General features: G+C 43.6%; 1 protein-coding gene across 2 annotated transcripts in view; it reads right to left on the reverse strand.

Moving 5' to 3' along the window:
• The window catches only part of vps11 (VPS11 core subunit of CORVET and HOPS complexes), a 40,400-nt gene extending 22,365 nt beyond the window's left edge, over positions 1 to 18,035 (reverse strand). The window contains exons 1-9 of one of the 2 annotated variants that reach the window (XM_061803673.1): positions 17,754 to 18,035; positions 13,652 to 13,796; positions 13,439 to 13,574; positions 13,171 to 13,334; positions 12,803 to 13,038; positions 9,237 to 9,438; positions 8,946 to 9,097; positions 5,377 to 5,563; positions 5,103 to 5,246 (exon numbers count right to left, since the gene is read on the reverse strand). In XM_061803673.1, coding sequence (XP_061659657.1) covers positions 5,103 to 5,246; positions 5,377 to 5,563; positions 8,946 to 9,097; positions 9,237 to 9,438; positions 12,803 to 13,038; positions 13,171 to 13,334; positions 13,439 to 13,574; positions 13,652 to 13,796; positions 17,754 to 17,899 — 1,512 coding nt within the window. In that variant the 5' untranslated portion in view covers positions 17,900 to 18,035. Of the gene's footprint in view, positions 1 to 5,102; positions 5,247 to 5,376; positions 5,564 to 8,945; positions 9,098 to 9,236; positions 9,439 to 12,802; positions 13,039 to 13,170; positions 13,335 to 13,438; positions 13,575 to 13,651; positions 13,797 to 17,721 lie in introns of both variants that reach the window. The other variant, XM_061803674.1, reaches the window with a different exon arrangement.
• Positions 18,036 to 21,351: the final 3,316 nt, after the last annotated feature.

Raw genomic sequence — 21,351 nt, forward strand, 5'->3', positions numbered from 1 at the left:
GAACGCCTTTGTTCTTAAAAATGGGAACTAGTACACTTTTCCTCCATTCTTCAGGCATCTTTTCGCCTGCAAGTATTCCATCTCTCCAAATTGCTTCCATACCTCCACCGGTATGTCATCAGGACCAACTGCCTTTCCATTTTTCGTCCTTTGTCGTGCCATTCTAACTTCCCCCTTACTAATCATTGCCACTTCCTGGTCCTTCACACTTGCCTCTTCTACTCTTCCTTCTCTCTCATTTTCTTCATTCAACTTCTCGAAGTATTCTTTCCAACTATTGAGCACAAAAGTGGCACCAGTCAACACATTTCCATCGCTATCCTTAAGGGCCACTGTCATTAAATGCATGATTTTTAGTATGTTATACATGAAAATAATGGCAGCCGACATGGACCCATGCGTTTTTTTTTCCCCACCACAAAACATGATTTTGACGTATAGAGCTTTTTGTAACTCCCATCATGAAAATCCTCTTGAGGGATTTGTTTTCGAGAAAAAGCAGGAAGTGACGTACGAGGCAGGACCGCCCTCAAATGGACTCATTTGTTTCTATTTGTTTTACCTCCGGGAAGGTAGCTCGTTTTTCCTTCGTGTTAGCCAAAATGCCGGCTTGTTGCATTGCTGGACATTGCTTGAACACTCGGGAGGATGGATTCACCCTTCATAAGTTTGCAAGAGACCCGGTTCGTTGTGAAAAATGGATTGCACGGGTGCAATGGGCGAGAGCTTCGTGGGTTCCAAATGACAGGTAGGTGTGTATACAGCTACTAAAAAAAAAAACTTGGGGGGGGGGCGCGCCGTAATCCATAAATCAGGGTTGTTAAATGTGTCGATGTGCACATCTGAAGGCTACTGTACAGCGGCCGCTGAAGGATGGCCTCTGAAGCCCTTGTGGATCACTACTGGCCTTGTTGCCCGGGGTGGCTCATGTCCGCAGCGGAAGTGGGAGTTTATCACCGCCGAGCAGTGGTTGATAGGGCGGGGAGGTGGTTTGGCTGTGATCGCATGTCATTGAAATATGGCTTGAAACAATAGGGTAATATTGCCCCGGTAACTTCACTCGGTTGTGTGATGTTCTCTTCTTCGAAAAGAGCTTCCGTGTCAGAAGGGGCGTGTTTGTCTCCCATAGTAGTGTCCACCGCGTGTTTTCAATGGCGAATGTCCGGGCTGACGTCATGGACAGGGGATGCAGTCAATTTGGCGACCACTTGGATGTCGTCGAATGACACGTCACTTTGCGCATGGATGACGCGCTCTTCACTCATATTTATTTTTTCATATGGACATTGAAGTGAATAATGTTATATGTATTTTTTATTTCAATATCTATTTTAGAATGTTTATAGGTATGACACTAGACCTTTAATCACCCTTACTTGCTGCACATACTTCCAATTTCTATCCCTCTGTCTGCCCAACAAGTAAGAGATCCTTTTCTCCTTTTGTGTCCGACCTGGTGTATATGTCGTCATATGCCTCTTGTTTAGCCTTTGCCACCTCTACCTTTGTCCTACTTCACATCTCAATGTACTCCTTTTACCTCTACTCAGCCCTCTCAGTGTCCCACTTCTAATCTCTTTCCTTGTATGACTTCCTGTGTTTTGGGGTTCCACCACTAAGTCTCCTTCTCCCCTTACCTACCACAAGACACACCAAGTACTCGCTTTAGAGATGAAAGTGGACTTTCGTGAAAATTCCTGAAAATACAAATGTGAGCACGAGGGGGGTGGGTTTTTTTTTTTTTTTTTTTTTAAATGGATGACTGTGGTGCATTCTGGCGATATCTGTGAACAAAATTCAGACAAAAATTGAAAGTAAAATCCCCGACCAAAAGTCCTGACCCAAAAGAAATTGGGCAAAAGTTCCCCAAGGGCCAAGTCAAGAATTTTTTTGCCCCCCATCCCCCTCTCACCGGATAGCACAAAATCCCATTTGTTATTAAAATATGCTTCAAATATGCCAGTTATCTCAAGACGAATTAAGTGAACTATTCAGTAAAAAGCCATCTAAAATTGCCTCTTTCCCCACATTATACATATTACAGTATAGATATAGAATATATACGAAAATATATCCTAAAATTTCTACACCGTACAGCAAAACATGTTAAAGAAGTTGATCTGTAGTAATTACTATTAACGTTTAAGTCTCTAACTTGTTACGTCGCGTTGTACTGATACACATTGCTCACTATCTTAGATATAGATCTAGTAATACTAATAGTATAATTAGTTGCCTTTAATATTTTGATATATATATATATATATATAAACACGCAGCCTCTGACATTTGAAAAATGTTCGGGTGTGGTCAGTCATGCTCGCAGATAAAGTTGCGGGTGTGATTAGGGATGGCCTGAAAATAACTTACTGGATTAATATGACATAATTGTAAACAAAAAATTAAATAAATGCATAACTAAAATGGAAAAAAAGTTCAAACTCAGAAATGATCATTTCCAATTTCAACTGATATTAGGAGAACATGATATAAAACGGTATTTAAAATTTTTCATCAATAAAAATTCTTGACCTGACAAACTTTATCTGAAGCAAAGTTCAATGCACTGGCCTCTCAAGGAATAAACACGAACGGTCTATACTCGCAATGTTTTGAAAATGCTGAAAGTTTATTTCAACATAATCAGCGTTAGTGGCAACAAGCTCACGATACATTGCAAACAAACATTCCTGTTGGCAATCGTGGCGTATTGTTGTAGGAGGGCCATGCACCACGGGACTGCCGTAAATAGGAGGCCGACTTGCTAGAAGGCGCCTTTTTGTGCATGCGCTCGACGTATTGGCCACACCCGAATCAAGCGACGAGGTGGATGATGGTCTTAATGTCTCTTTTGGGGGGGCACGCCGTCACACTGCCTCGCAATTGACGCAAAGAGCACTCCTGGTATAACTGAATTTCTTTTGACATGGCTCATGAACGTAAATGTGCTCGCATTACGTGAAGCAGTTCTGAACATGCGCTTTGGTACATGTTTCGCAATTTTCCCTCAATTTTCCGGAACAATTTCCATGAACATTTAAAAATCCGGAATTCCGGGAAAATCCGGAGGACTTTCATCAGTCTCTTGCCTGACTCTCTGATCACCTTGGGTGTCGTAGTCCAGTCTTCCGGGAGCTTCTCCTGTCCATCGAGAGCCTGTCTCACCCCCTCCCGAGAGGCCACACAACATTCTTCCTTTCCCAGCTTCCACCACATGGTTCTCTGCTCCTTTGTCTTCTTAATCTTCCTACCCACCACCAGAATCATCCTACACACCACCATCCTATGCTGTTGAGCTACATTCTCCCCTACCACAACCTCCCAGTCAGTAACCTCCTTCAGATTACATCATCTGTACAAAATATAATCCATTACAATCTCCACCAATCACAACTCTCTCTCTCTCTGTCTGGGATGCTCAGAACTACTTCATCTAGTTCCTTCCAGAATTTGTCTTTCATCTCTAGGTCATATCCTCCCTTTGGGGCATCGTCGCTAACCACATTATACATAGCACCCTCAATTTCAAATTACAGCCTCATCACTCGATATGATACTCTTTTCACCTCCAAGACATTCTAAGACAGCTCTTCCTTTAAAATAATATGTACTCCATTTCTCTTCCCATCTACTCCGTAGTAGAATAATTTAAACCCTGCTCCTAAACTTAGTTACTTAACCTTACTACCTTTCCACCTGCTCTCTCGGATGCACAATACATCAACCTTTCTCCTAATCATCATGTCAACCAACTCCTGAGCTTTTCCTGTCATAGTCCCAACATTCAAAGACTCTACACTCAGTTGAAGGCTCTGTGCATTCCACTTATTCTGTCGACAAATCCGGTTTAATTGGACCTTCCGTGGACTAAGATTTTGTCAGCCATGGCATCATTAAACACAAGTGCTCTTTAAATAGTTACAGGGGAAAGCCACAAGTGTTCTTTTGGGTGCCATGACCACCTGACAATACGGTATAATATCCTGTAATCCCTCTCTACTTCGCAGATCATCTATCACGGATTCAGTGGTTTTAACAGGAGCGACAGTTTTCATGGATTTTTTTCAGGGAGAAATTGTCTAAATGTTATCAATTATTTTAGCTTTCACAGTTTATGGCACAGCTTCCGTCTCTACAAATTTAGTGGCAACACAGTAATCCCTCTCTACATCGCGGATCATCATCATCATTAGCGGATTCAGCGCATCGCGGATTTTTGGCTTTAATCTGAAATGAGAGGGGTATTTACATCCAAAAAGGTGGATGGTGTCGTCTGGCCCACTACAATTTTGTTGAACAACCTGGTAAAAAAAAACTCCACAGCCACCTCTCCTAGATGCGTCCATACCTCTAAAGATATGTCATCAGGACCAACTGCCTTTCCATTTGTCATCCTCTTTAGTGCCTTTTTAACTTCCTCCTTATTAATCATTGCCACTTTCTGGCCCACCATACACACCATTATTTCTTGTCTCCCTTAATTCTCTTTTTCCTCATTCATCACCTCCTCAAAATATTCTCTCTATTCAGCACACTACTTGCACGACTTAATACATTTCTAACTCCATTCCTATCACCCTAACATGCTGTACATCCTTCTTATCTTTATCCCTCTGTCTGCCCAACCTGTAGATATCCTTTTTTCATTATTTAGCATTAAAACTGGCATAAATGTCATCATATGCCTCTTGTTTGGTGTTTGCCACCTCTACCTCCGCCCTACGTCACATCTCAATGTATTATTTTCTGTTCTCTTTGGGACTCTCAGTGTCTCACTTCTTAACTAACCTCTTTGCTTATATCACTTCCTGTTGTTTGGGGTTCCACCACCAAATCTTCTCTCCTTTCCAACCATATTAGTTTGGCAAAGTCTTAAGACGGATGTCGTTACTGACACAACCCTCTGCATTTATCCAGGCTTGGGACCAGCCTACAGTTCACACTTGCTTGTGCTGCCAGGGAGCTGCTTGAGGTGAGCAGCAGCATAATGTACGATCAGGTGTAGCAGTAATGCCAGGTCAACACAGACAAAATGTTTAATGCATTAGCGTGTCATAGTTGCTTCCGTGTTACTCTGATTTGGTTTTTTTTTTTTTTTTTACCTTCAGATCTTCCAGCTGGATTTTTAAATACCACTCGTGGTGCATATGCCTCTCTGCCAAGAAAACAGCATGTCTGTGGTAGCCGGCCTGTCGAAGAACCTTAATGGCGATCTCAACATCAAAGTGAACCTCGCTTTCACTGCTCTATTGAAAACAGTACAGAGGAACACAATCAGAACATATGGTGTAGGAGTACTCATTTTCTAGTAATGGAAGCATAAAAAGACTGCATTGATGATTGGGACCTTTTTCATTATATCTGCCTCTAAGTCACCTTAATAAACTCTTCCAGCTTCAAACTGTCCTTCAGTTTAGTATAACAGTTGAGCAGCAGTGTGGTGTGGTCTGCATTGGCCAGTGATTGCCGGTGCAATGCTTGTAGAAATGCAGTCAGGTTGTGGATCCTCTGTGCATCCAGAAATTTCCTTATGACATAAGATGGCTCAAGTTTTCCAATCGTGCTGTGGGAAATGAGATAGAAAACACAAAAATGTTTGTCTTCATTTCTAGAGAAACAAAGAAAATTCAACGTAACGAGAGTTTTAATACCCTTTTAACTGCCTGTAAAAGCAGGTGTTTTTCCTCCGTGTTGTTCAGAGTAAATGTCACTGATGCATAATGGGTGGGGACAAAGTCAACCTGGCAATTTTGTACTTTGGTAAGTTGTACAGGTTAAAACATTCCATTTTCAAAGATGCTGACCTTCACAATGGTTGCGGGAGTGCTGGAGACGACCGGAGCTAACTTCAACTACATTGCTACCTCTACTGATGAAATTAATCAGTTGCGGAAGTTGTTTCTTAAGGTGAATTTTTTGTAATTTTGTAACATGGAAATTTTGTAACGTGGAAATAGCATAATCCATTCCCAGCCGCCCACCAAAAATAAGCAATCAATGTACATAATGTAAAGACTTGTAAAAATTCTGTTCATTTACCTTTGGTGTTGGACGATTATGTGAAGAGAATGGTGAGTGACGAGCAAAAGGCATCGAGGGGGACGGAGAAGACAAACGTTTGACAACTGAGAGAAAACATACGTACGGATGTACACAAAACATTCCATTTTCCAAGATGCTGAACCTCACAATGGTTGCGGGAGTGCTGGAGACGACCATAGCTAACTTCAACTACATTGCTACCCCTACTGATGAAATTAATCAGTTCCGGAAGTTGTTTCATAACGTGAATTTTTTGTAATTTCGTAACGTGGAAATTTTGTAACGTGGAAATAGCATAATCCATTCCCAGCCTCCCACCAAAAATAACCAATGTACGTAATGTAAAGACTAATAAAAATTCTGTTCATTTACCTTTTGTGTTGGACTATTATGTGAAGAGAAGGGTGAGTGACGAGCAAAAGGCATCGAGGGGGACGGAGGAAGCAAACGTTTTACAGCAGAGATAAAACATACGTACGAATGTAAACAAGCACACCATTTAATTCCACTAAAGTTTCTTGGGGCCCAAGGTGAATAAATAAGTGAAATGTAGAAAAAAATGACTTGGGAAAAAAAAATAAAATAAAAAAAAAAAGCGAACGAAAAATTCACAAAAAAGTTGTACTTTTCCAATGTGTGCTATTGTGATAGCAGGAGCATGATTCCGTGACAGTAGTATCCAAGGGAATTAAAAAGCATCATAGGTAAAGACTGACATCCCTCCTCGCCAATGTGATTCCATGAAGATACTACGGCGATAGCCAATGGGAGAGCAGCTCTATCGCACTACACAAACCAAGATAGTTTATGTTCAGTGGAATTCAGGGAATCCAGTGCATATTTTTTTAATTTTGTATTGAATTTACTTTGTAACTAGAGACTATATTTTTCCGAGGAGTTTCGTAACCTGAATTTTTCGTTACTGGGGAAGTTCGTCAGTAGAGGAACCACTGTAATTGAGTAACCGACAACTATTCATTTATCAAATTAAAAAACATCTATTTTGATAACCAAATACTCTTGTTTCACTTAAAATAGTCCCAACACTCTGAATTTCAGATTCTCAACTGTAAATATTCTCACGTTTTTCTCATCCTCCATGAATGCAGACTGATTAGCTTTGTGTTTTATCAAAATAAGACAATTTCAGACATTTTGCTTTTCGAGTTAAGAAAATAAGTGTTTGAACACCCTGGTATATTGCAAGTTCTCCCACTTGCAAATCATGGAGGGGTCTGAAATTTTCCGCATAGGTGCATGTCCACTGTGAGAGAGAGAATCTAAAATGAAAAATCCCGAAATCACAATGTATGATACTTTTAACGATTTATTTGTGTGATATAGCTGAAAATAAGGATTTGAACAGCTGTCTATCACCCTCAAAGACCTGTTAGTCCCCCTTTAAAAGTCCACCTCCACTCCATGTATTATCCTGAATCAGATGCACCTGTGTGAGGTCGCTAGCTGCATAAAGACATCTGTCCACCCCATACAATCAGAAAGACTCAAACTTGTAACATGCCCAAGACCAAAGAGCTGTCCAAAGACACCAGAGACAAAATTGTACAACTTCCACATGGCTGGAAAGGGCTATGGTGACATTGCCAAGCAGCTTGGTGAAAAAAGGTCCATTGTTGGAGCCGTCATTAGAAAATGGAAGAAGCGAAACATGCCGGTCAACCTCAATCGGCGTGGCGCCCCATGCAAGATATCACCTCGTGGGGGTCTCAATGTTTCTTAGAAAGGTGAGGAATCAGCCCGGGACGACACGACAGGACTTGGTCAATTACCTGAAAAGAGCTGGGACTACCGTTTCCAGGGTGACGGTTCGGAATACACCAAGACGTCATGGTTTGAAATCATGCATGGCATGGAAGGTTTCCCTGCTTAAACCAGCACCTCTAGGCCCGTCTTAAGTTTACCAATGACTATTTGGATTATACAGAGTAGTCATGGGATAATGTTTTGTGGTCAGATGAGACCAATTTTTTTGGTCATAATCATACTAACCGTGTTTGGAGGAAGATGAATGATGTATTCCATCTCAAGAACACCATCCCAACTATAAAGCAAGGGGGTGGTAGCATCATGCTTTGGGGGCACATCGGACAGGACGACTGCACTGTATTAAGGAGAGGATGACCACGGCCATGTATTGTGAGATTTTGGGGAACAACCTCTTTCCCTCAGTCAGAGCACTGAAGATGGGTCATGGCTGGGTTTTTCAACATGACAATGAGCAGAGCACACAGCCATGAAAACCAAGGTGTGGCTCGGTAAGTAGCATATCGAGGTTCTGGTGTGGCCTAGACAGTCTACAGAACTAAACCCAATAGAACATTTTTTGAGGGAGGTGAAACTCCGTGTTTCTCAGCGACTGCCCAGAAACCTGTCTGATCTCGAGAAGATTTGTGTGGAGGAGTGGGCCAAAATCCCTCCTACAGTGTGTGCAAACCTGGTGAACAACTACAGGAAAGGTTTGACCTCTGTAATTGCAAACAAAGGCTACTGCACCAAATATTAACATTGGTTTTCTCAGGTGTTCAAATACTCATTTCCAGCTGTATCACACAAATAAATTGTTTGGAAAAAAATCATACATTGCGATTTCTGGATTTTTCTTTTTAGAATATCTCTCACAGTGGACACGCACCTATGTTGAAAATTTCAGACCCCTCCATTTCTAAGTGGGAGAACTTGCAATATAGCAGGGTGTTCAAATATTTATTTTCTTCACTGTATGATGAAACAACTAAACACGTAGAGCTACAAAATATAGGCGCACACAAATGTGGCATTTCCACCAACAGTAAAAATTAATTTTCAAAATACCTTGGGAACAATGTGGGAGAGAAAATCTTATTCTTGGCCCAAGGAAGAAATGTGACACATGATCTAATTACCGAATGTACTGCTGAATGGCACCATCATGGTCTCCCTTCAGGTAGAGGTGATCACCATACTGTCTGAAGATCTCAGATAATCCATCACTGTCAAGATGCTGGCTTTTAGCCAGGTTTATGGCCATTACAAATAGATTCTTCTTAAACAGCATCTTGAAAAAAAGAAGTTGTTGGGATAGTAAAAAAAAAAAAAATTCTGCAGTCAGGTAAATAGAGAATCAAGACATTCATTCAACAAAATTACTGTTACTACATCATGTATATCGTATACAGGTTATTCACAAGACTTACTTCCAGCTTTGTCTGCGTGTCCTTCTCCTGAAGAATATACACTGTCCCATCTCTGGTGAGGACGTAGAAAGAGCCCCACTCAGCCACAACATCAATGACATCATCAAATAAGGCGCTATAGGCAATTAATTTGTTGTCCAAGTCATAGATTGTCAGAAGCTGTCTGTCTGATGGGCAGCTGTCCCTGCTACCAAACCTTGTCCTGTACAGGCATTGACATACAAACATGGATTTTTCCTTCAAAGGAATAAAATTGGTGTTAACTAAGACTAAAATGAAACCTCAAATCAATAAGAAACGAGATTTAAAGAGGGAAAATTCACGATTAGGGAAAAATGGCATGAGAAAAAGGTCAAATATTACATGTAATACTGTGGCTGAAATAACTCTTTAAAATATTTATCTCAAATATATTTCCAAAGGCGCTATTGACCTGAAAATGTCACCAGATGTTGAGAACAACCAAAGTAATCCATCCATACAAAGAAAGTACAACAATTAAGATCAGAAATTGGATTGTGTGTCATAATGTGGAATGAGATTTAACTGGTATTAATACTTTGTACAAAAGTCTTTGTTTGCAATGACAGATTCAAGAGGCTTCCTATATTGAGAAACTTGTTGCATGCATTGCTCTGATTTTGGCCTATTCCTCTTCACAAGTAGTTTTCCAATCTTGAATGTTTCGTGGGCTTCTTTTATGGACCTTGATTTTCAGGACATTCCGTAGGTTTTTCTATTGGATTCAAGTTAGGGGATATACTGGGCCATCCAGCAGCTTTATTTGTTTTTCCTTTTAAACCAATTGAGAGTTTCCTTGGCAGTATGTTTTGGATCATTATCTGTCCACCTCTGTTTTATCATTCTCATAGATGGCAGCAAATTTTTGTCAAGAATGTCTCAGTATATTTCCCCAGACAATTGTTCTTAAATAATATGAAGTTTACCAGACCCAATTGCTGAAAAGCAGCCCCAAAGCATCATGTTCTCAAATCTGAACTTCACGGTTCCTATAGCGTTTTAAGGGTGATGTGCAGTGCCATTTCTCCTCAGAATGTGGTGTGCATGATGGAATTCAAACAGCTCAAGTTTGCTCTCATCCGACCAGACTAAATTTTGCCATTTAACTGGCTTGTCCAAATGTTCAGTATCTTGGCTCAGGCTCAGACGTGGCTTGATCCAGGTGTGCCAAGAAATTTGCTTTCCTCCTCTTCTTCGTCTTTGAAGTCTTCAAGGACTCTTTCTATATCGATATTACCAACAGCCTTCTTTCAAGTATTTCTCAGTCATGTTGGGAGATATGCCGAGCTAGCAGAGCTGCGGCTCATGTTTACACCGCTCTTCCGTTACTCTGCAGCTCACTGTAAAGTAACGTTAGCAGTATGTGTGAAATGCAGAGCGCTGGGATGTTTATTACAATTTTGGGAGCGTTTCTCTGTTTCTGCCGTTGCAAATGAGTTTTGCTCTCCGGAGACACTCCACACAAGAAAACCTTTTTTCTCTACAGCACATCTTTGTGAAGAGAGCTTCCGCTTCAGATGGGATAGGCCCCTTACTCGTGCTGTGTCTGCATCATCGATCAGATGGCGCCATGAGTGAAACAATGGTTGGGAGAGAAATGGCAGGAATGAGAGAGAGATGTGGCTGGATCGGCACCTATATCACCCATTTTTAAATTCATTTCTTGATTGGGACCTGCCAGATTTTCAAAAAATACCGATGCTGATATGTGCAAAGATTCCAGTGCCGATAATCAGGCAAGCCGATAATTGGATTATCTCTCATCTGAATACTTTCCATACCCACTTTAAATAATTGAAATTGGTTCAATTGTGAGCCCTGGCATTATAATCTAAGAAATTTTAACCTTTATAATGGAATTATGGAAATAATTTTTTCCACCATATGACCATTTTTGAAAAGGGTCTGTTTTCTCCCGTTCAAGCTTGAAGGCATCTTTTTACTCACGCAGTTGACATCTCTCGCATTGCATCACATGGCTTACGTATTGCCCCATTAGGCAGCACTGCCAAGTCGGTGTGCACGTCAAAAAAAAGTTTCTGCGCGGAGAAAGTCGGGGTGACCATTTCTCATGATTAGTTTGTTTTAGTCACGTGGAGTAATGATGTATTCACTGTTCCTCCCAGCTCCACATACCACCTATGGCTACCACATTCTCAATCGATTTTGCCATATAATTAAACATATTATTTGGTCATTTAGGTCCATTTGTTCAAGCAGACACTGTTCCACGGTTGCCATTTTTGTTGATTTGTTCCTTATTATGGAAAGGAAAAACACCTACTGGAAATAACCAAAAAGTGCTGAGCAAACTCCACCCTGAGGCTTCCTAGCCAATAACAGCTCATAATGACACCTCTGACTTCGAGAAGAACTGCAGTATATTTTCAAAACTGTGTGCGAGTTTCGCATGAGTACAAAGGCAAACTACACGCGGGATACCCCCAGTGACATCAGCGCGTTCGCTGGACGTGCAAATATAAGGAGGCTTTAAATCTCTTAATTTTTTACATGCCTGGTTTACGTTCTCGTAAGGAGCGTTGATCTTCTCAACAAGGTACACTGTGACCGGCTCCAAACTTCAAGTGTTATACGATGTTTCACTTTCACGGGGCGCTGTACATATGACAGCCACCAAAATGCGTTGAAAGAAAAATACCTTAATTTCCGGCCTATAAGCCGCGACTTTTTTCACACGTTTTCAACCCTGCGGCTTATGCAGCGATGCGGCTAATTTGGGCATTTTTTTTCTAACGGCCGCAAGGGGGCACTCTAGCGGAAAAGGTAAGAGTGAGACCAGTGGAATATATCTGCCGTGGAAGTCACTTTTACCCGTCTGGCCCTGTTAACGCTCTGCTAGCGTGTTACTGCCGTGTCTGTGATTTTTACCAGTATGTTTTTTTAAGTGGCCCTGTTAGCGCGGCGCTAACGGTAAACTCTGTGTACCGTTTTTCTTTGTAAATATCTCGTGTTTCGATGTTGATTTTAATGTTGGCACTTGCGGCTTTCACACAGCTGTGGTGTATGTACAGACAAAATGGTATTTCCTTTACAAATGTACTGGGTGAGGGTGAGGCTTATAACCAGGTGCGCCGCGAATTACGGTATTTCACTTGACAGCAGAATATGCCCATGTACCAATTTGACAGTGAATGCCCACATTCCAAGGTCGCACAAGGGTTTGTATATGACATACTTATGTGGAGGGGAGAATCTGCACAGACAGAGAAACGCAGACCTGTAGGCATTTTCTCAATTGCGCACACAGGAGAATATGCCGTTTAACCCTCTCTGGACCAAATAAAATTTTGCAGAGAGAAAAATCTGATACTTTCAGAAAATGATACTCTGGACTTGGAATTTTCGATTATATTAAACCTGTTGCAAATTTTCAACGCCTGCTCAGAAAGGGTTAAAGCACAAGTGAAGACAAACCCAAACTTTTCAGAAAGATTAGAATTAATCACTGCACTGAATATTATTCTTTCATTTACATCATTTGCAATCTTACTTGCTGTGTCTGTATTCAAGGTTAGTGTTCTTACTTTGTATTCCAAATAATTAAGAAAAGATATCCATGATGCCAGCGGGTCAAAAGCTTGGTTCCATCAAAAGCAAAGCAGGGACCTCGTTCGTCCGGCTGATACAGGTACACACATTCATCACCAGCCACAATAAACTGAGAATCTTGTGAGGGATCTGTGAGGCAGGAGCAGCGAAGAGCACACCCATGTGTATCCAGCTCTACTTTTGGATATTCTTTGACAGACAGGCTGTAGCACTAAACAAGGCAGAGAAGGTGATGGATTTTGACATGAATGTCACAGTAACAATATCAACAGCATTTCGTGGTTGACAAAGAAAACCACAACAATATCCAGTACTCATTTACTCTCGTAGCTCTCAGACTTACATGGACTTTCTCAAGAGTGGCAACAAACAGATGTGTGACTTTTGCAACCTGACGAAAGGCAAGGCCTGTGACTGCGATGGTTCCCTCATGCAGAATGAGAGTTTTACTGTGACGATCTCGAGTGATGTCACCTTTGGTCAGAACCACACTGCCATCTGTGAAGCCTGTCAAGAGACAAAGTATACCTTTGAGCCTACGTCAAGGAAACTCTCCGAGCGTCATGCATTGGAAAATCAGAAAGTAAAGAAACATTTGCTCCCCTACACACCAATAGCCATAAAGTTCAGGTTCTCATGTACACTGAGGCAGGAAACTTCCGCTGGTTTGTTGCCTGGAATTGCAGGGAAAATTCTTGTGCAGAGGGGACTTCCACTGTCTCTTTTGTCCAAGTTCCAGACCTTTACCTGAGAAACAATTAGAATTAATGCCTGCATGTAACAGAACAAAAGGTCTCATGTGAAAAGAGTCAGATGATACTTACCAGAGGGTTGATTCCATGTTCATCCTGTCCAACTGTTACAAGAATACTGTGTTGTTTCAGTTGGTAGATATGGGTTACTCGTAATTTATAAGCCTGAAAGGTGGTCAGCTGCATGAGTCGCGTCAAAAGCCAGATGTTGCCACTTATATGTAATATGGCTAAGGAAAAATATACACAAAAGCAGTACATGCCTAGTATTTTGCTAAATGCATGCTATCTAATCCAATACAGCATTTTTTTATGCTGCCGTGATTTTCAATATGTCCTGTACTGGAAAAAACATGCTTATCAATCCATCCATTTTCTGAACCGCTTAACCTCACGCTGGATGCTATCCCAGCTGTCATCGGGCAGGAGGTGTGGTACACTGAACTGAACTGGTTGCCAGGCGATCGCAAGACAGATGGAGACAGACAACAGTCACAGTCACAATCACATCTTAGGGCAATTGAGAGTCTCCAATTAATATTGCATATTTTTGGGATGTGGGAGGAAACCGGAGTGCCCGGAGAAAACCCATGCACACCTCACCAGGGAGGCGTCCAGGAGGCATCCGAATCAGATGCCCCAGCCAGCTCATCTGGCTCCTCTCAATGCAAAGGAGTAGCGGCTCGACACTGAGCACCTCCCGGATAATCGAGCTTCTCACCCTATCTCTAAGGGAGAGCCCGGACACCCTGCAGAGGAAACTCATTTTGGCCGCTTGCATCCGGGATCTTGTTCTTTTGGTCATGACCCACAGCTCATGCCCATAGGTGAGGGTAGGAAAGTAGATCGACTGGTAAATTGAGAGCTTCGCCTTTCGACTGAGCTCCCTCTTAAACAACGGACCGATACAATGTCTGTCTCACTGCAGACACTGCACTGATCCGTCTTGTCAATGTGACGCTCCTTCCTTCCCTCACTCATGAACAAGGCCCAAGATAGTTGAACTCCTCCACTTGGGCAAGGATCTCATCCATGACCTGGAGAGGGTCTGACTGTGGACCATAGTTTCTGACTTGGAGGTGTTGATTCTCATCCCAGCCACTTCACACTCGGCTGTGAATCACCCCACTGAGAGCTGGAGATCACTGTTTGATGAAGCCAACAGAACCACATCATCTCCAAAGAGCAGGGATGCGATGCTGAGGCCACCAAACCAGACACCCTCTTTGTCTCAGCTGCACCCAGAGATTCTGTCCATGAAAGTTATGAACAAAAATCGGTGACAAACGGCACCCTTGCCGGAGTCCAACTCTCACTGGAAACAAGTCCGACTTATTGCTGGAAATGTGGACCAACCCGGACAGCGGTCGTACAGGGACCAAACAGCTCGTATCAGGGGATTTGGTACCCCAAACTCCCGAAGAACCTCCCACAGGACTCCCCGAGGGACACGGTCGAATGCCTTCTCCAAGTCCACAAAACATATGTCGGCGAACTCCCACGCACCCTCGAGGATCCTGCCGAGAGTGTAGAGCTGGTTCACTGTTCTATGGCCAGGACGAAAACCACATTGCTCCTCCTGAATGCGAGATTTGATATCCCGCCGGACCGTCCTCTCCAGTATCCCTGAATAGACCTTACCAGCGAGGCTGAGGAGTGTGATCCCCCTATAGTTGGAACACGCTCTCCGGTTACCCTTCTTGAAAAGGGGGACCACCGCGCCAGTCTGCCAATTCAGAGACACTGTCGCCGATGTCCATGCGATGTTGCAGAGGAGTGTCAACCAGGACAGCTCCACAACATCCAGAGACTTTAGGGAGTCCGGGCGAATCTCATCCACCACCAGGGCTCTGCCACCAAGGAGCTTTTTAACCACCTCGATGACTTCAATCACAGAGATAGAAGAGCCCGCCTCAGAGCACCAAGACTCTTCCTCACGGGAAGGCGCGTTGGTGGAATTGAGGAGGTCTTCGAAGTATTCTCCCCACCAATTCACAACATCCCGAGTTGAGATGAGCAGCGTCCCATCCCCATGATACACAGTGTTGTTCCATGGACTCACCGAACTCCTCCCACACCCGGGTTTTTGCCTCAGTGACCATCGAAGCTGCATTCCGCTTGGGCACCCGTTATCTATCAGTTGCCTCGGGAGTCCCACAGGCCAAAAATGCCTGATGAGACTCCTTCTTCAGCTTGACAGCACCCCTCACTGTTGGTGTCCACCAACATGTTCTGGGGTTGCCGCAATGACAGGCACCGACCAGCTTACGGCCACAGCTCCGGTTGGCCGCCTCAGCAATGGAGGCGCGGAACATTGTCCAGAGACTCAATGTCCCCCGCCTCTTCCGGAACGTGAGCAAAGTTCTTTCGGAGGTGGGAAATGAAATTCCTTCTGACAGGGGAATTTTCCAGCCGTTCCCAGCAGACCATCAGAATATGTTTAGGGCTGCCTTGTTGGACCGGCATCTTCCCCCACCATCGGAGCCAACTCACTACCAGGTGGTGATCAATTACAGCTCTGCCCCTCTTTTCACTTGAGTGTCCAAGACATGCGGTTGCAAGTCCGATGACACGACCACAAAGTTGATCATCGAACTGCAACTTAGGGTGTCCTGGTGCCAGTTGGACATGTGTACACCCTTATGCCTGAACATGGTGTTTGTTATGGACAATCCGTGATGAGCACAGAAGTCCAGGAACAGAAGACTCGGGTTCTGATCGAGGGGGCCATTCTTCCTAATCACGCCCTTCCACGTCTCACTGTCATTGCTCACGTGGGCATTGAAGTCCCCCAGCAGAATGATGGGAGTCCCCAGAGGGGGTACTCTCCAGTACTCCTTCTAAGGACTCCATAAAGGGTGGGTACTCTGAACTGCTGTTTGATGCATAAGTACAAACAACAGTCAGGACCCGTCCCCCTACCTGTAGGAGGAGGGAGGCTACCCTCTCATCCACAAACCAGGGGGCAAAAAGTATACCCACACCTGCTTGGCGCCGCTCCTTGTGGGCAACTCCAGAATGGAACAGAGTCCAACCTCTCTCAAGAGGAGTGGTGCCAGAGCCCAAACGGTGCGGAGAAGCGAGTCCGATACTTCTCGACTTTTCCCAACTTAGGGTCCTTCCGTGCCAAAAAGGTGACGTTCCATCTGCCTCAAGCTAGTTTCTGTAGCCGGGTATCGGATCGCCAAGGCCACCGGGTATCGGATCGCCAAGGCCACCGTCCAGCTCACATCGCACCCGACCCCTATGGCCCCTCTCACAGATGGTGAGCCCATGGGAAGGGGGACCCATGTTACCCTTTCGGGCTGTGCCTCGCCGAGCCCCATGGGTGTAGGCCTGGCCACCAGGTACTCGCCTTCAAGCCCCACCTCCAGGCCTGGGTCCAGATGGGCGCGCGGTGACTGTGTCCGGGCAAGGCAAACGAAGATCCAATTTTTGTACTTGTCATAGGGGAATTGGATTCGTACTTTGTCTGGTCCCTCACCTACGACCTTTTTTCCATGGGTGACTCTTCCATGGCCATGAAGCCCCGGACAACTTAGCTCCTCGGATCATCGGGACACACAAACCTCTCCACCACGATAAGGTGATGACTCCAGAAGGGGACGAGACAGTTCTTCGAGATATCATTCTATAGAATACCATCTTATAAAATGAGAAAACAATGGATTTCGGCAATTAAACGGGATAGATGGTGCCCAATGAAATACAAACACGTGTGTCGCGATCATTTCATTTCAGGTAGGAATTATTCTTCTCAATCTCAAATTATCAAGAAGTATTTATAATGCTAAATTGACTCATTTGAGAAGAATGCATATTTAAAAAAATAATAAACCATCTGTCGCAGAGAGGTTAACGAAGGTTAAAAACTGTTAAAATGGAATCTATCCGCTCTGTAAATTTAAGTCGGGTTCAAGAGCAAGTTCAAGAGCGGGTTCAAGGATTTTTCTGCGTGGAAAAGGAAAGGTGACACACCCAAACAGGTCCATCACTTGGTCAGATTGCTTCTATTTGGTACGATATATGAAATAACTTGACGTTGTCGCCTTGCTTTGATTGGGATCAGAATATTCAACGTGGACGTAGCACCACAATTCGTTTCATTTTCGCTGCCGAGTTACGACGGAACAGCTTCTTACCATGCATAGCTGAGCAGGCTAACATCTGAAGGATATCTCCAAGAACAATATGACCACGTCCAGAGTCGCAAGCCGATATTCCACTTGGAAGATCAAAGGTTTTCCCATCATCCAAAGGATCCTTCACAGTGTCTTTATCAAAAAATGTAAATTTTCTCCATTGCAAGAATGCTGCCATCGTGTTAACGTTCACGGCGAAGCTCGATTGCAAAGGACAATACAAACGTCATGTGACACCTTAATCACGTGAGCAAACCGGAAAAGTTGTCGACAGCATCCTAGAAATAAACCTGCCGGTTTACCGACCCGCCTGAGCGCCTGCCGTGGTGGCCATGTTGCCAGGGGCAACGTTCCCATCACAAGCAGTAGCGACAGTGGGAGGGCGTGTACATTTTACGTGTGGGAGACGGGAACTGAGGAGCGAGAAAAAATATGTTAAAGAGAGGAAGACCTTGATGCTGTCTGTAAAAAGGACTCAAAAAAAAAAAAAAAAAAAAAAAAAAGGCCTTCCGAGTAGCAAACCAAGATTCCTACCAAAACCCTTTTTGTAGCATATACATATAAAGATGTGTGCAATGTTAAAAATGCCATCCGTTGTATAGGAAAACAAACATTAAAATAAAATCCAATATTTGAAGTGATGATGAGGGGAACAGAGGATCAAATAAAAGTAAAGCATGTCGTTTTGTTGTTGTCGGTTTTTTTTCTCCATTTAATTGGCTTGTTTTGGAGTTACTGATGGTCTAGTGGTACCCATGCCTGACTTCAATGCTAACAGCGTGGGATAAATTCCCGCTCAGTGATGATATTTATATGTGGCCTGTGCCTGAATGATGGCCAGTTCAGGGTGTAGTCAGCCTTTCCCCCCAAAGTTAGCTTGGACAGGATCCCATGACCCCAGGATAAGTGGCTTGGAAAATGGATGGAGGGATGGTTGGTCTATTTTGTCTGCCACTGCTTCTTATGGGAAAACTTTTTGTCCACAGTCAAATATTTAGCAAATACAGTGAAGAAAATGAGTATTTGAACACCTTGCCATATTGCAAGTTCTCCCACTTAGAAATCATGGAGGTGTCTGAAATTTTTATCGAAGGTGCATGTCCACTATGAGAGAGATCATCGAAAAAGTTAAAAATAGAAATCACAATGTATGAGTTTTTAACGATTTATTTGTGTGAAACAGCTGCAAATAAGTATTTGAACACCTGTTATCAGCTAGAATTCTGACCCTCAAAGACCTGTTAGTCTGCCTTTAAAAGTCCACCTTCACTCCATGTATTATCCTAAATCAGATGCACCTGTGTGAGGTTCATTAGCTGCATAAAGACACCTGTCCACCCCACATAATCAGAAAGACTAAAACTTGTAGCATGGCCAAGACCAAAGAGGTGTCCAAAGACACCAGAGACAAAACTGTACAACTCCACACAGGTCGAAAGGGCTACGGAGAAATTGGCAAGCAGCTTGGTGAAAAAAGCTTCACTATTGGAGCAATCATTAGAAAATGGAAGAAGCTAAACATGACGGTCAATCTCAATCCAAGTGGAGCCCCATGCAAGATATCACCTCGTAGGCTCTCAATGATCCTAAGAAAGGTATCAGGAATCAGCCCAGGACTACACGACAGGACTTGGTCAACGACCTGAAAAGAACCAGGACCACCGTTTCCAAGGTGACTGTTGGTAATACTCTCAGACGTCATGGTTTGAAATCATGCATCTCAAGACCTGTCATAAGTTTGCCAATGACCATTTGGATGATACAGAGGAGTCATGGGAGAAAGTTTTGTGGTCAGATGAGACCAAAATGGAACTGTTTGGTCATAATTCCACTAACTGTGTTTGGAGGAAGACGAATGACGAGTTTCATCCCAAGAGCACTATTCCTACTGTGAATAATTGGGGTGGTAGCATCATGCTTTGGGGGTGTTTTTCTGCACATGGGACAAGACGACTGCACTGTATTAAGGAGAGGATGACCACATTCATGTATTGTGAGATTTTGGGGAACAACCTCTTTCCCTCAGTCAGAGCATTGGAGATGGGTCGTGGTCACATGACAATGACCGGAAGCACGCGGCCAGGAAAACCAAGGATTAGCTCCGTAAGAAGCATATGAAGATTCTGGCATGGCCTAGCCAGTCTCCAGACCTAAACCTAATAGAAAATCTTTGGACGGAGCTGAAACTCCGTGTTTCTCAGCGACAGCCCAGAAACCTGTTTGATCTAGAGAAGATCCGTGTGGAGGAGTGAGCCAAAATCCCTCCTGGAGTGTATGCAAACCTGGTGAACAACTACAGGAAACGTTTGACCTCTGTAATTGCAAACAAAGGGTACTGTACCAAATATTAACATTGGTTTTCTCAGGTGTTCAAATACTTATTTGCACCTGTATCCCACAAATCAATTGTTAGAAAAAATCATTTTCTCTATTTCTCTCACAGTGGACATGCACCCACGATGAAAATTTCAAACCCCTCCATGATTTCTTAGTGGGAGAACTTGCAATATAGCAGGGTGTTCAAATACATATTTTCTTCACTGTATATCCTCCTTCCATGAAATCTCTACATCAATCATCCCTGTCCCCAAAAATCCAGCCATTGACCATTTGGATACTTACAGATCTGTTGCATGTAAGCCTGTGATCATAAAGTGCTTTGAGAGGCTGGTTGCATGTCACATAAGGGACTCACTCCCTCACTCAACCCTCACCAGGTTGTCTACAGGGGAAACCAGTCCACCGATGATGCCATCGCAATAGCACTTCACAGTGCACTTCGCCACCTGGAACACCAAGGGATCAATGTGAAGATGCTCCTCATAGTCTTTAATACCATCATTCCAGCTATTTTGATTGGCAAACTCTCCTTCCAGGGGCTATCCCCTTCCATCTGATGCTGGATTAAGGACACTCTCACAAAACGTCCACAATCTGTCAGATTTGGCCCATACCTCTCTTCCTCCAACACCCTCAGCACCAGGTTCCCACAAGGCTGTGTAGAGATTCCTCTCCTGGTGGCACGGTGGGTGGTTCAGCTGGTAAAATGTTGGCCTCACAGTTCTGAGGACCTGGGTTCGATCCTGGCACCCCCTGTGTGGAGCTTGCATGTTATCCTTGTGCCTGCGTGGGTTTTCTCCAGGCAATCCAGTTTCCTCCCACATCCAAAAACATGCGACATTAATTGGACACCCTAAATTGCCGCTAGGAGTGATTGTGAGCGCGACTGTGTTCTGTATCGATGTGCCCTGCGATTTGTTGGCAACCAGTTCAGGGTGTACCTTGCCTCCTGCCTGTTAACAGCTGGGATAGGCTCCACCACTCCCGTGACCCTCGTGAGGAAAAAGTGGCGAAGAAAACTGATGGATGGGTGGATGATTCCTCTCCTATACTCTCTGTACACACATGACTGTACACCAACCCATCCCAGCAACTCCGTCATCAAGTTTGCTGATGTTACCACCATGGATGAGGCTGCCCACAGAGATGAGGTTGCAATACTGTCAAAGTGGTGTTTAGCAAACAACCTCACACTAGACACCACAAAAATGAAGGAAATCATCCTGGACTTCCGGAAGTGTGGCATGGACTCGGTCCAACTGTTCATCAATGGTGTCCACTCTTTCAGAT

The sequence above is a fragment of the Syngnathoides biaculeatus genome, chromosome 18 (genome assembly GCF_019802595.1).
Source record: "Syngnathoides biaculeatus isolate LvHL_M chromosome 18, ASM1980259v1, whole genome shotgun sequence".
NCBI classification, from domain to species: domain Eukaryota; kingdom Metazoa; phylum Chordata; class Actinopteri; order Syngnathiformes; family Syngnathidae; genus Syngnathoides; species Syngnathoides biaculeatus.